Source organism: Balaenoptera physalus (genome assembly GCF_965194825.1).
Source record: "Balaenoptera physalus genome assembly, chromosome: 7".
Lineage (NCBI taxonomy): Eukaryota > Metazoa > Chordata > Mammalia > Artiodactyla > Balaenopteridae > Balaenoptera > Balaenoptera physalus.
This window is the reverse complement of record NC_138886.1, coordinates 13,794,733-13,808,098: the sequence shown is the minus strand read 5'-3', so window position 1 is coordinate 13,808,098 and position 13,366 is coordinate 13,794,733. Positions and strand designations below refer to the sequence as shown.

The window sequence follows — 13,366 nt, the reverse complement described above, 5'->3', positions numbered from 1 at the left end:
GGCACTTGTTAATTTACCTTTTACACTCACAATCCTTTTGACTTTTGTTTTGGGGACCAAATCCAGTGGTAACCTGTATGGGAACTCCTTTCGTCTATTAATGACGCCTGAAATTTAAAAGAAAATTATTAGATTTACACAGAGTTCTTGAGGGAAGACTATTTGCAGATTATTTATAGTATACCTACTTTCAGGGAATTTTTAAAAAAAATAATAGACTCTTTTATAACAACAATATTAAAATTTAAAAGGGAAATTAAAAATAATCAAGGATTTTTTATCAAACCCTAGGCTTATATAATCTCATTAAATAAAGCATTAAAGTTGACTGTAAGCTTCCTGGTCATTACACAATAGGAAATAAATAGGTTATATAAATCTTATTCATCAGTAAAAGGGAGCATGCTGTTTTGTCCAAAGACAGAAAATTATTCCCGGAACTGAAATCTAAAAATAACTAACAAGTAATTCCTTAGTCAAGGAAATGTGAAGATTAGCTCCATTGGGAAGCATGCCCTGAAATCCCTTCTACCTTCTCCTCTCCATCTAACTTAGACACTTTTTCTTTCTGCACAATAACAGAGTTTAAGCATGCTGTATCGGAGCATTTTCTACTGTAATCATTGGTTTATTTCATGAAAATGATAGTATTTATCATTCTACTGATAGAATACCAAGCACACTGCTCAGCTCTTTGGATGCATTGTTACACTGGATCCTCACAACAACCCTATGCACGGTGTCTACTATTATTATTTTAATTTTATAGATGAGAAAACTGAGGCTTAGAAAGCAAATTGCTCAAGGTCACAGGGCTAGTCCAGATGAAGCTGCATCTGAACTCAGGAAGCTTTACTGCAGAACCCATAGTAGTCACCACAAAGAGACTCCTCCTCCCATTGTCCTGCTAAGAAAGCTCTCTGAGGGCAGAACCATTTTTATTGAACGCTGTAGTCCCAAGCACTTAGTCCCTGGCACATGGTAGATGCTAAAAAAAAACACTAGTGACATTTTGCAATTGCATGGCCAAACCACATGGCTTTGCAGAAGAGACAGGAATGTTCCTCTTCTTTCCTCATCAACCTTTGATAAATGCTGAGGATATAATATTAAAATAAAACTCAGTGAAGACATTTGAGAGCTTTGCAATGTGGATGAAAGAGTACTGAGTTCAGAAAGAACTTACTCTGGATGTGACACTGGGCAAGACACAATCTTTCTATGCTTTGGTTTGCTCATCAGTTAAATAGAGGTAATAGTATTTTCCTCAAAGGGTTTTTGTAAAGATAAAAATAATGTAGACAAAGCATGGCAAACAGTTTGTGCTCAATATATGGTACTTATGACAGTAAGTTGTTTGAGATTATCTAAATTTGATCCTCTACCATTTTTTTCCATTGATACCTGCTCTTGACTATTTCATTTCTCATTATCAACTCTTCTACTAGATGGAAAAGGTACAGAAAAAAAAGCGAAAACTAAGAGAAGTCAATTTTACTCCTTGTCAGAGATCATAAAAAAGACCCATCAAGGCATCACTTATAAAGGTAGGTGCCAGAGAGATTAAAACATTTAAAAGTTAAATCTTTAAAACCAATAGGATAAAATATGCAATAATGTCTTTGTGAACTAAGATATATAACCATAAAATGAAATTATAATGAATTTGACTATATCAGAATAAAAGATTACTGTTCAAAACCCGACTGCTCAAAGAAGTATATGAAAGACAAAATCAACAAGAAATAGACAAGAAAACCCAAGTGGAAAATAGAAAAAAGTGCAAAAGATAGGAATAGGCAATTCACAGAATGGAAGTCCAAATGGCCAGCAAGTATATGAAGAAATGTTTAGAAATCACTGTAATCAGAAGAATCCAAATTAAAACAATAATGAGATGTCACTTTATACCTCTCAAAAATGGCACATTTTAGAGAGGCGAGTAACACCAAGTGTTGGTGAGGATGTGGAATGAGGAGACTCCTTATGCAGTGCTGGTGGAGGTATAAATAGTACAGCCATTCTGAAGAGCAATGTGACAGAAGTAAATGATATTCAGTATATGTATGCCCTTTGACCCGGCAGTTCAACTCCGAGAAACATAGTCCAGATAAATTCTCACACAGATTCGTAAAGGGAGGTGAGTAAGGATGTTCAATGCAGCATTGTTGATGGTAGTGGGGAATCTGTCACTAGGGGATGGGTAAGTAAAATTGTGGTGGAATTGGAACTGAGCAGAACCCTGCAGGGCCCCCAAGTACAAAAATGAGCAGTTAATGATTAGGACAATAGTCACAGACTGAGTGTCTGATGCACATTCCTGAGTTATTTTACAGATACTGTAACTGCCCCCAGAGGAAAAAAGCTAACTGCATGAGGACCAGACTGTAGCCATGACATTAGCTGCTCCATCTTGAGCAGTACTGAATCTATGGCTAGCACAATTCCAAGAACTGGCCTCAAGAGAATGGGATTAACATTATTGCTCATAATAAACTATATCTTTGTGGGCATCAAAATAATTGTATCTTCCTCTGCCCATATATGTAAGCAGGCAACTAAAATTGTCAGCGAAGATGCTACAGACCCATGTTGACATTTTCCACTCTGAGAATATGGTGCCCTATGTCAGCATGAAGAAAGTTACAGAAGATGGAGCTTCACCCCTGATCCCATAGAAATGGAATGATGTTTGACAGTGGGGAATTGAAAGAAGCGCTTTTGCCTCTTTCCTGTTTGTCCATTTCTATCCCCCTCTAACCTTAAAAGAACCTAATTATAGGAATGAGATCACTAGGCAGTTTGACCTAACTCCTAACTTATGCTCTCCTGAATGCACACCATGCAAAGAATCAAAGAACCTGTTGATTCTTTTCCTAGATAAAAAGAAGCAAAAATGAAGAATTAAGCAGTTAAAGAATGACTAGCTCTACAGGGAACTCTGCTCAATATTCTGTAATAATCTAAATGGGAAAAGAATTTGAAAAAGAATAGATGCATGTATACATATAAATGAATCACTTTGCTGAACACCCAAAACTAACACAACATTGTTAATCAACTATACTCCAATATAAAATAAAAATTAAAAAAAAAAGGGCTTGCCCGGTGGCGCAGTGGTTAAGAATCTGCCTGCCAATGCAGGGGACACAGATTTGATCCCTGGTCCGGGAAGACCCACATGCCACGGAGCAGCTAAGCCCGTGTGCCACAACTACTGAGCCTGCGCTCTAGAGCCCGCGAGCCACAACGACTGAACCTGCGTGCCACACCTACTGAAGCCCACGCACTTTGAGCCCGTGCTCCACAACAAGAGAAGCCACTGCAATGAGAAGCCTGCGCACCACAACCTAGAGTAGCCCCTGCTCACCGCAACTAGAGAAAGCCCACCGCACAGCAACGAAGACCCAACGCAGCCAAAAATAAATAAATCAAAAAGAAAAAAAAAAAAACGAATGACTAGCTCTCTACCCTCAACAGCCCCTTTAGAAATCCTGAAGGCAAATCACATGGGCAAGATAACATCTGAAGAGTCAGCCAGTCTGCACACAATGGAGAATGATGCAGAATTCAACCTCCTGCCTAGATGATTCACTGAGATTCTTCCCCCCTTCTCCTTTAAAAACTGTAATGGCTGAGCAGAAACTTTGGAGTTGGTCTTGGGATGCGAGTCTACCTTCTCCCCAGATTGCTGGCTTCTCTGATTAAAGCATCTTTCCTTTCTATTGACATTTGCCTCTCAAATTATTGCCTTTTGAGCGGTAAGCAGCCGAACCTGAGTTTGGCAACAGAATACACTCTAAAATATTGTGTAGAAGCAGTGAGTTAAATGCATGTATAGCAATAGAAATATTTGTTTAAAACAGAGTATTGTGTTTAAAAACTTAAGAACTAGAACAGGACCTATAGCACAATACCTTTTATATGTTAAAAAAACATACACACACAAAACAACCTTTCCTCCATATTCTAAGACATATTTCAAGCATATTAGATTGGGGGCATTTGAAGGAAGGGAAATGGGAGTGGAGGTCAGGCATGAGGAGAGAAAATAAAACATGAGAGGGGCCTGCCCAAACCAATGATGATGATGTGCTGAGAACTGAGGTGGGTGAGGAGCTGAACTCTCTGCATCTGAGATACAAGAAGAATCGGGGGAGAGAGCTTGTCAGGCAGAGAAAGCAGGAACCAAAGGCTAGGGCTAGTCGTGTGTATTGAGTTTCTGTGTTTAGTCTCTTTTTAAACTGATGTCACATAATTTTAATTACTATTACTTTACAATTTGTTCTGATACCTCATTCTCCCTCACTGATATTTTTCTCAGATTTCCTCTAACATTATTGTCTGTTTACTTTTCCAAATACGTTTTTTTAGTCTTTTAAAAAAAACTCTGTAAAGTGTCATAGCGGTATAGCAATTCCAATATACACAGATTGGAACTATTTAATAAAATCTCTGAAATAAACTGGACAGAATTGGTTGTCATCTTTACCCTATTTAGCACTCTGGAAAGTAACAAAGCTGCCTGAATCTAAGTTGTCTAAAATGATAAAGGAAAAAAGTCATGTGACAAGATTGGAAAGAGGCATAGATTCTTTTTTTTTAACCAAGATTTTTGATGGAGAGATCTATTCCCCGATAAAAGATCATTGCCATCTTGTGGGCCTGATGTTCACACCTGGGATGGGTAAGACAGGGCTGTTTTGGAAAGCTGTTTGCAATAATGTTAGTATAGCAGGCATAAGGGGGAAGAGAAAGAGAAGACAAAGGAAGCAGTGGCTCTGAGGTGTGATGTGACTGCATGAGGCCAAAACCTCAGAATTTGTCATATAACTCCCCATATATCCTTCACAGGCTGGGAGGAGGTCTGTGTGAAGATAAAATTAGAGAAAAAAGTTTGCGTGAAGTCATCCTTATTCAGTTTATGGGACTCAGCTGATTAGAAATGTAAATATTAATTCTTTGCTTTCCTAGAGGAAATAGCACTCTGAGTACAGTGGTCTTGATTTGTAAGAAAACTTTTTTTTTTCCATTGCTGTATCACTGAAAGAAAAGAAGAATGATACAATGCAACAATAAGGTAAATTTCAACCATTTAATAAGAACTACAGTAGTCTGTCTTTTTTTGGTGAAAAGAATTGTTAACTGAAAACATTCTAAATTTCATAAATACGGAGGTATTTAGGCCTTGATGAAGTGCTCAAATGTTTGCACAATTCTAACTTTAAGAAGATTCAAAAAAAAAAAGGAAGATTCAGAATATCTCAACTGGAGGAAAAGCAAGGAAGCAGGAACAATGAGGAATGGCTTTGTTAAGTAATTTATCAGCATTATTGTGTTTTCAAATAACGCATGTTAGATAAGAATGTAAATGACTTTTTCTTAGGTGTTTTTTGGACTGATGGTTCTATAAGAAACTATTATAAATTATTATTGTGATGGATAGAATGGTAAAATGACTAATATATAAGGGAAGTCATGCAATGATTACTATTTCAATGCTTTGTATTTAAAACTAATGGGGTTACTTTGGGAATTCCCTGGCGGTCCAGTGGTTAAGGCTTGGTACTTTCACTGCCTGAGTTCGATCCCTGGTGGGGAAATAAGATCCCAAAAGCCACGCCATGCAGCAAAACAAACAAACAAACAAAAACCGAATGGGATTATTTTTCTTTGTTCTAAGCCCATCCAGATTATAATATAACACATGCTATCAAAAATGGCAGTGAACTAAGAAGTGGATATTTCTGATTCTAGACAACTAACATTTTTAAAAATAGTGTTTCAGCTTACACATCTCTCTAGGGCAAAAGACAACATATAAAATACAAACTCATTTTGCCTACCGTAGATACCCTTTGGGTCCAGAGTAGTGCCAGCATAACTTTCCCTTTTGACACCTTCCGGCTAAAATAAAGGCAAAAATCATTCAGTTAAGAACGTAATTCAATTTATATGACCTGAATGCTTGAATCAACTTGACTACTTTTCCAATTAAAAAATCCTTTTTTTTTTTTTTTTGGAGAAGGCAAAGTATGTTTAAATACTTATTTGTCTACCTCCAGGAATAAGATTTTCTGGCTATTTGCATGAGGATCAGAGCAAACACTTAAATAGAAGTTATTATAAGCCAGGTAATTGATCTAAGTGCTTTGTATGTATTAACTCATTTAACCTCAAAAATACTCTATGGAGTAGTGCTCCCATGTGACATATGAGGAAACTGACACCCAGAGAGATCAAGAAACTTATCCTATGTCCCACTGCTAGGGAGTAGTGGAGCCAGGATTCAAACTCAGGCAGTGTGACTCCAGAATCTGTGTGTGGAACAACCATGCAAAGATGTATAGAAAATAGATGTGCCTTGTACAAAATAAGTCAATACATGTTTACTGAAGTGAATTTCATGGCTGAAAACAGAACTCAGAGAATGAAGACCTCGGAAGACCCAGTTCTGTCATTAACATTCTTGCCAAGAATCTTAATCTTAATAAGATAACATGAAAACACTCAACAGACTGTGTGGGTAAACAGTACTTAAGAAATGATAGTTTTCTTCCTTTTTTGGCCTGTTTACTCATTTACAAAATGGAAAATTTTCTAGACTATAAATTCTAAACTATAAATGCATGGATCCTATCTTATTTATTGCTGTAGCTCCAGTACTTAGCATAATGTCTGGTACAGATTTCAAAACATTTTCTGAATGTGTTGGGGGAAAAAAACACTCCAGAAAACTATATACCAAAATGTTAAAATTGGGTATCTCTGGTTGTAGGGGTTTTTGGTGATTTTAATTTTCTTCTCTGTGGTTTTTCAGTATTCCATGCTTTCTACAATGAGCAAGTATCATTGTTTTATTTAAACTTTAAAAACATAATTTCAGACTTAAAGAAAAGTTATAAGAATAGTCCAAAAATATCTGAGATAACCTCCACCCAGATTCCCCCAAATGTTAGCATTTTGTTATGTTTGTGTTATCATTTTCTCTGTGTGTCTCTTTCTGAATCACTTAAGCATGAGTTGCTGATAACTTTTTTTTTCAGAAAGAAAAAAGTGTTTTTGAAAGAATTTTTAAAAAGCATATTTTCTTACCACCACTCGTAATGTTTTTATTAAGATTTCATTTCCATCAGAAGTCTCCAGTGAGAAGCTGATGTTGTGGAGGCCGATTTCCAGAGGAAGCACGCTGAAGGTCACCAAGTGGCTGGAGGAGCCCTCTATTCTCTGGGGCAGACATTTGGAGGAACTTTTCCCCTGAGGGTCAATGTCTGGGCTTCCCGATGAACAGATTCCCTCCACGGGAGACATTTTAACACAGAACTGAAATATCACCAGTGAACAATTATTTCAAAACATTTTATGATAAGGAAAGCACGCCCTGAATACATTCATCTGGACAAAATCTCTCCCCTGGTACTCGTTAAATAATCCCTTAGATTCCAAGGCTGTAGAGAAAGCTCATTTCAGATTTTCTAAAACACACAAACCAGTTGCCATAGAGCTTAGCAATGTGACAGGATGTCTAGAAAGCTCAACACTGGCTCAGAAACATCTAACCTCCCTTAGACTGTTACCTACTAAATCGGGTACAACACTACTGAAGTTCTTTGTTCATGTTGTCATGATAGCATTTGTTACACTGTCTCTTTACATGTTTATATTTTAAGCAGTGGGAGCCCAGGCTCAGGCACTCTGTGTGTCTTATTCATCTTTGTATCTTATAGCTCAGCCTTTGGTATTCAATAAATGGTTTTATGAAAGACAGGAAACTCCATTTCTTGGCATTTAAGGTCCTGCCTAATATGCCCCCGACCAACTTTTCCAATCTTGCCTCTTATTAACTTCCCACTTGTACCCCATTATACAGCCAGACTCTGGCTCCGGAAAGACCTAGGTTCAAATCTTGGCTCTGCCACTTCCTGTGTGACAAGAGCACATTGCATGACCCTCCATTTCTTCATCTTTGTAATGGGGATAATAATGATACCTACTGACCTCTGGCTCAAACAGTGAATATTTTTCATCTCCTCTCCAAAATCTAGTGAACTGACAGAACTATACCCAAAATAATAAATCTGTAAGATCCAGAATAAATCAAGCAGGTAAACAAGGAAGAGTAACAACATTCAACAACTAATTTTGAGGAATTTCTCAAAAATGGCAAGCTCCTTTTCCCTCTTAACTATCTTCTTGGGAAACACAACAGCTAGGGTGGGTGAAGCAGGAGTTAAAGAAGACTTTTGGGTCACCTGAGGCCAATGATTCCCCCTGGAGAGCTGGGGTAGGGTAGGTAAGGATAGATACAGAAGAGTGATTTGATCAAATTCAACATGAATTCATTATAAAAACTCTTAGTAAATTGAGATAGAAAGCAACTTTTGAAACTGATATCAAATATCAAAAAAAAAAAAAAACCAAACCCAAAAACCAAAAACTCCGGCAGTGGTTCTGCTTTCAGAAATAGCCAAGTAGCTCCTACTTGGATAACTCTTCTGCAAATAATAACTATAAGCTCTAGACAAAATACGTATTTAAAAAAAAAAAAAACTACCTGAAGGCACTAGAGATTGGAAGAGAAGGTGACACTCAGAAGAAAGGAGGGACACTGTGTGAGGGTCCTATATTTTTACAGTTTTAACCTGAGGACAGTCACCATTAGTCCCTTAAGGAGTAGCTAAACCTCCAGTAGAACCTGCCATCTTATTGGCTTAAAGAACCAGGGGACAGAGTATGGCGCAGCCACCACAGTGGAAAAGTGAAGGACCTCCAGGTTCAGCATATAAACTTTGCTCAAACCTGGTCAACCCCTGAACTATGCACAGCACAGACTCTAAGCATCCCAGCTAAGGCTAAAGGAACTGAACTGAGATTTCAAAGTTTGAGATTCATTCAGCCAACTGCCTGCTAAAACACACAAACCAAGATGAAAGCTCTTCAGAAGATCGTAATGGAATCCAGAGTCTCTATAACATTTCATTAAGAAAGTCCAAGGGTCAATGCAAAGTTACTAGATGTAAAGAAATAGGAAAGTGTGATCTGTACTCAAGAGGAAAGGTAATTAATCGGTAATTACCCTGAGATATCTCAGATGTTCTTGTTTCTTGTTTTGATATGATGAATACTGCACTGATAATTTAAAAATTAAATAAAATATGGCAGTACCATGAGATGTGTGACACTTAAAACACTGTCTAATTATAATTATGTCATTGCACTTTGTGGTGCTCTGAACAGTAGTGCAATGCAATGAAAGCACTACATACGGTCTATGTCACAACTACTCAACTCTGCCATGGATAATACCTACACAAATGGGTGTGGCTTTAAACTTTATTTATGGACACTGAAATTTGAATTTCATATAATTTTCATGTGCCATGAAATATTCTTCTTCTACTTCCCCCCCCTCAACCTTTTAGAAATGTGAAAAACATTCTTATCTTATAGGCCATAAAAGAAGAGGGAGCAGGCCAGTTTTGGCCCATGGGCCATAGATTGCTGACCCCTGATCTAGTACATAAAGCAAAAGAATGAAGAGATGTAAAAAATTCAGTATTGTAGACAAGTCAGTTTCCCTTACAGTAATTTATAAATTCAGGATAATACCTATCAAAACCTGAATACATTTTTAACTAGATCAGCAAGCAATTATTTGACACTTAGAGCCTTATAATCATAAAACTTAAAAATAATTCAATTTCAGTGTATGTACATATTTTTGTTGCATCAAAGTATGAGAGAGTAATCGATAGAAAACATTCAAGTGTAAAATATATAACACTAGGAGAGTGGAATGGAAATATGAGTTCACAGATAAAAGGAATGGTATATAATCTGTTGTTAACAAGAGTTTATTCGGGTATTTTTAAATGGATTGCTATGGTATTTAGATTCTGCTGTATACCTTTAAAAGTTTGATATAACAGTTTTATTTTCAAAATATCAATACTCAAGTATTCCCGAAGTTATAAATTTGCATATTTTTTTGAATTTATGATGAAAAATTTTAGATGCCAATTTAAAAATGTGCCAATGGGGTACTTAGTTTTTCCAAAAAGATTTAGGGAGCTGTAAGCGAAATTTTTGGAGACCACTGAAATACTCATGTCTAAGAATAAAATTAGAGCTTTAAAAAAAAAATAGAGTCAGATTTTCGGACTGCATTGAGTTCCTGTATAAAATTTTGTGATTGTGATTTTCAAGTGAAATCAGACAGCCTAATGTATAACTCTGTTTAGAAATGTGTTGGCAAAAAGAAGACAAATGGTGGGTCTGGCCATGGCTGGAGTTTTTCACAGAGTGTACCCCAGAGCAATAGGGGATCAAGGGAGTTGACATGTTTTTAATCAGTGAGGCTATAATGATGGCTTATGAATTCTAACCTGAACAAGGAGTGAAGTAAAGACTTTAGCATAAGAAGGCTAATGAAGAATAAAAAGTAATGGAGTCAAAGAGCTGGAGGTTTCAATGATGCTGTAGAACTGTAGCTACAAAGTAACAAGGTTAATGAGTCAGAAGGATAGGTAGGAGGTGGTCAGTTGGTGAGATGTTTGAAATCAAATTTTCCGGGGGGGAAGACAAGATCTGCAAAGTGAAGAGTGTGAATGGCTAAAATGGAGGAAAGGAAAGGGTTGTTAGAGGTAAAGAGATCAGGGTGATGAATGAACCAAATGTAAGCTCATCTTTCTCTGAGCCTCCACAGCACATTGATTATCTTAAGGACTTGTATTCTTCATTGAATTGGAGTTGTATGAATAGTTATCTTAACTCTTCTTCTTTTCTTCTTCCCTTCACTGAGTTGAGTCTGTGTGTGTGTGTACGTGATAATTCCATTAATAGAATTCTCAGAAAATCAGGGACATCTTCATTTTTTCCATTTATTTGAACATACCATAAATACTTACCAGAATTCCAGACGTTCTATAGTTGTAAACAGTTCCACTCAATTGGATCTGTTCCCCTCGTACAACAGAATATGGTATATTCATTTCCAAGAAGACATTTTTGAACACCTTTGCCTTGAGAGTATCAGCAACACATATACCTTCAGCCCAAAGTGAAAGCAAAGTTGAAGCATATTAGGGAATTCCCATAATGCCTTATTAGTACTAAAATGTCTCAGATTTGCTTTGCTTCAAGGAAAAAATGAAAGTTAGATGATGATTTTTTCTGCCCTAACACCCCATGTCCTTGAATTTTCTACTCACTGATTTTTTAAAATTGAGCTGTAATTGAAGTATAATATTATATTAGCTTCAGGTGTACAACATGATTCGATATTTGTGTACATTGTGAAATGATCATCACAATAAGTCTAGTTAACATCCACCACCACACATATTACAAATTTTTTTTCTTGTGGTAAGAACTTTTAAGATCTATTCTTTTATCATTGTTCTTCATTCAGTAATTATTGGTATTAACAGAAAACTTCATTTGTCCAACAAATATTTAATTCTATTTAAGGCGTGAGAATGTTTATTAACTAAAGCACCAAATCTCTTTTTTAGATATTCATGATTGGTTCCGTTTAATGGGCATAAAATTTTGATTGTGGAAACCAAGGTTTATAAGAACAAAATATAGTGAGCAAACAAGCCAAGCCTGAAGTTATTTATAAAGTGTCTGCACTAAATCACCACAAAAGGGCACTAGTCCAGGAGAGAAATTATATATTTTTCTCTAGCTCTACTGAACCTTCTACTCACTGAGAAAATACAAAGGAAAATGGGAGCTTCACATCTGTATTTATAAAATGATGACTAATAGAAGAACAAAAGAAGAAACTGATACAGTCCATGATGTGGGCACATCTAAGTCTCTTTGTAATACATTAAAAATAGGTTTTAATAAATGACACTACCTAAGTCCTGGGTAAACTAAAAAGACAATAACAAAAAACTGCATTTTGCCAAATCAAATCATTCCTTACGTGAGTATATAACTTCAATTTGCTTACCACTATTTGAAATGCCGACACCTTGAATTTCCCAGGTAGTTAGAGAATCAGGTAGCACAAACTGCAACTGGTTTCTGAAAGTTAAAATGTTGATATATTCAAATACAGCGGAACATTGATTAACCCAAATTGACAGCTTGCATTAACAGAATTCTTGCTTCATACTACTTTAGAAGAAAGAAAAAAATCACAACAGAACAAAATCACATCAGGTATTAAAGAAAAATCAGGCAAGAAAAGTTTATTCAGTAACTCTTATACTCATTCCATGTTTTTAGATATTTCACTTGTATGATGAGAATTCAAATTCAGAAGGATGTCTTTGAAACATTGCAAATTCAAAACATACAATTAAAAGAAAAAAATTATGTTTATTGTGTAGTATGCTCTAAAATAGGGAAGCAAAATACTAATGCATCTTAACACTGCTCATAACGAAGTTGATATAACTAAACATTTCTGATTAAGATCAAGCTTATACTCATTCAACAAACAGCTATTGTGCACCAACTTTGTGTCAAGCATAGCACTAAATACTGAGTACACAGCACTCATAGATACAGTCCTGCTCTCAAGCAGTTCACGGTCTAGTGGAAGAAATAGTTCAGTATATAAATTGCGATTCACTGTAATAACTGTACCAATAAAACTTTTAAAAAGTTCAGAGGCAGTGTGCATTGATTCAACAAATTTATTTTAGTGCCTCTAGAAGCCGGACCCTATGCCAGGTCCTGGATATAAAACTAACCTGAACTTAGTCCTTGCCCTGGAAGTATTTACATTTTAATGTGGAAGACAGTCAGGTAAACAGGACATCATTATATTGTGTGATATGTGCAACAGAGTTCATTGAGAGGGGCAATACATCCAATCACTGGGTGGGGGACAGTAGTGGAAAGGTCTGCGAGGGGAAATGCTAGCCAAGGGGCAATGTCAGATGAAGTGGACAACACTGTGGAGGAGGAATCAGGCAGGACAAGGGTAGAGGCCAGGAGACCCATTAGAAGTCAGATGTCAGGCCCTGAACTCACTGCCTTGACGGCTCCTTGGAAAGTCTGTGCTTTGAGCCCCACCCCTCAACCCCCCCCCCCCACCCCGCCGACCTGAGGAAGGGTGACACTCAGGGAAGGGGCACTGTTTTCAGTGCCTGGTACAGAGTAGGCATTCTATAAACATGTGTTGAATAAAGGACTTTAACAAGAAAAGAAGCTTTCCCCCTATTAATCAATGTTTGTTTTGTAGTTACAGATATTTCAGGATGAAAACAGCTGCGTAATGCAGTGTAAAGCACACAGTTGTGCTCGGTAAAGGCTACCTGAAATGGAATGAAGTTGAATGGAATGGTACCCTTCTTCCCCAAGAGTTCATCATGACCTGGAACCAATTATTAGAAGAAATCACACG

General features: G+C 36.8%; 1 protein-coding gene across 1 annotated transcript in view; it reads right to left on the bottom strand.

Moving 5' to 3' along the window:
- C5 (complement C5) overlaps window positions 1–13,366 on the bottom strand; it is an 81,635-nt gene that overhangs the window by 31,599 nt on the left and 36,670 nt on the right. Inside the window, exons 19-23 of the mRNA XM_082468515.1 lie at window positions 11,963–12,036; window positions 10,908–11,047; window positions 7,096–7,323; window positions 5,847–5,907; window positions 18–107 (exon numbers count right to left, since the gene is read on the bottom strand). Coding sequence (XP_082324641.1) covers window positions 18–107; window positions 5,847–5,907; window positions 7,096–7,323; window positions 10,908–11,047; window positions 11,963–12,036 — 593 coding nt within the window. The remainder of the gene's footprint in view (window positions 1–17; window positions 108–5,846; window positions 5,908–7,095; window positions 7,324–10,907; window positions 11,048–11,962; window positions 12,037–13,366) is intronic.